Source organism: Marmota marmota, unplaced genomic scaffold, assembly GCF_001458135.2.
Source record: "Marmota marmota marmota unplaced genomic scaffold, marMar, whole genome shotgun sequence".
NCBI lineage: Eukaryota > Metazoa > Chordata > Mammalia > Rodentia > Sciuridae > Marmota > Marmota marmota.
The window spans coordinates 4,415,522-4,416,160 of NW_026000241.1; the positions used below are offsets into that span (position 1 = coordinate 4,415,522).

Sequence of the window (639 nt, forward strand, 5' to 3'; positions counted from 1 at the left end):
GGGGGGGGGGGGGGGAATGCGGAGCTTGGTGAGATCTCATTGGTGCGGCCCGATTGGAGGTGGAACTAGTGGAGAGGGCGGGGCTCACCTAGGACTGAGCCTAGAGTCTAGGTCCTGCAGCTGACACCGCAGCTGCTCCTGCTGCTCGGTCAAAGCTTGGATGTGGGTACTTAGTGATTCCACGAGGCGGGACAATGCTTTCTGCTCCTCGCGAAGCGCCGCCACTTCGCACTGTAGCTCTGCCAACTGTGGGGAGACAGCAGCTGTTATCTGAAGCGTCATCTCGTTTCTTCCTTTCCCCAGAGATCCTGATCTGCTTCCCCACGGTTCTGCCATATAACGTTCCTGTTATACGGAGGGAGAAACTGAGGCTCAGAGAGGGTTAGTCTGGCCCTGAAGTCACGAAGTGCCGCGAGCTTGGTATTTGAACTCAGTCTTACCTGGCTTTCGGTCTTTCCTCCAGTCCCGTTCCTATCCACTCCCAGACCCCGCGCCCACATGGACCTGGGCCAGACCTCACCTTGCCCACCGGGCGGTGCGAGCCCAGAGCCTGGTCTCGGTCCCGCGGCTGGTCCAGCTGGCGCTGCCAGGGCACCGATGGCTTCCGAGGCAGCGAGGCAGAGGCCCCCGTCCAGGGTC

The 639-nt window shown here is 61.2% G+C and overlaps 1 protein-coding gene across 1 annotated transcript in view; it reads right to left on the minus strand.

The window, feature by feature from the left end:
- Nucleotides 1-32: 32 nt before the first annotated feature.
- The window catches only part of Rasal3 (RAS protein activator like 3), an 11,120-nt gene continuing 10,513 nt past the window's right edge, over nt 33-639 (minus strand). The window contains 2 exon segments of the mRNA XM_015488869.2: nt 33-246; nt 521-639. The exon segment at nt 521-639 is cut by the window's right edge and continues 18 nt beyond it. Coding sequence (XP_015344355.2) covers nt 85-246; nt 521-639 — 281 coding nt within the window. The 3' untranslated portion in view covers nt 33-84.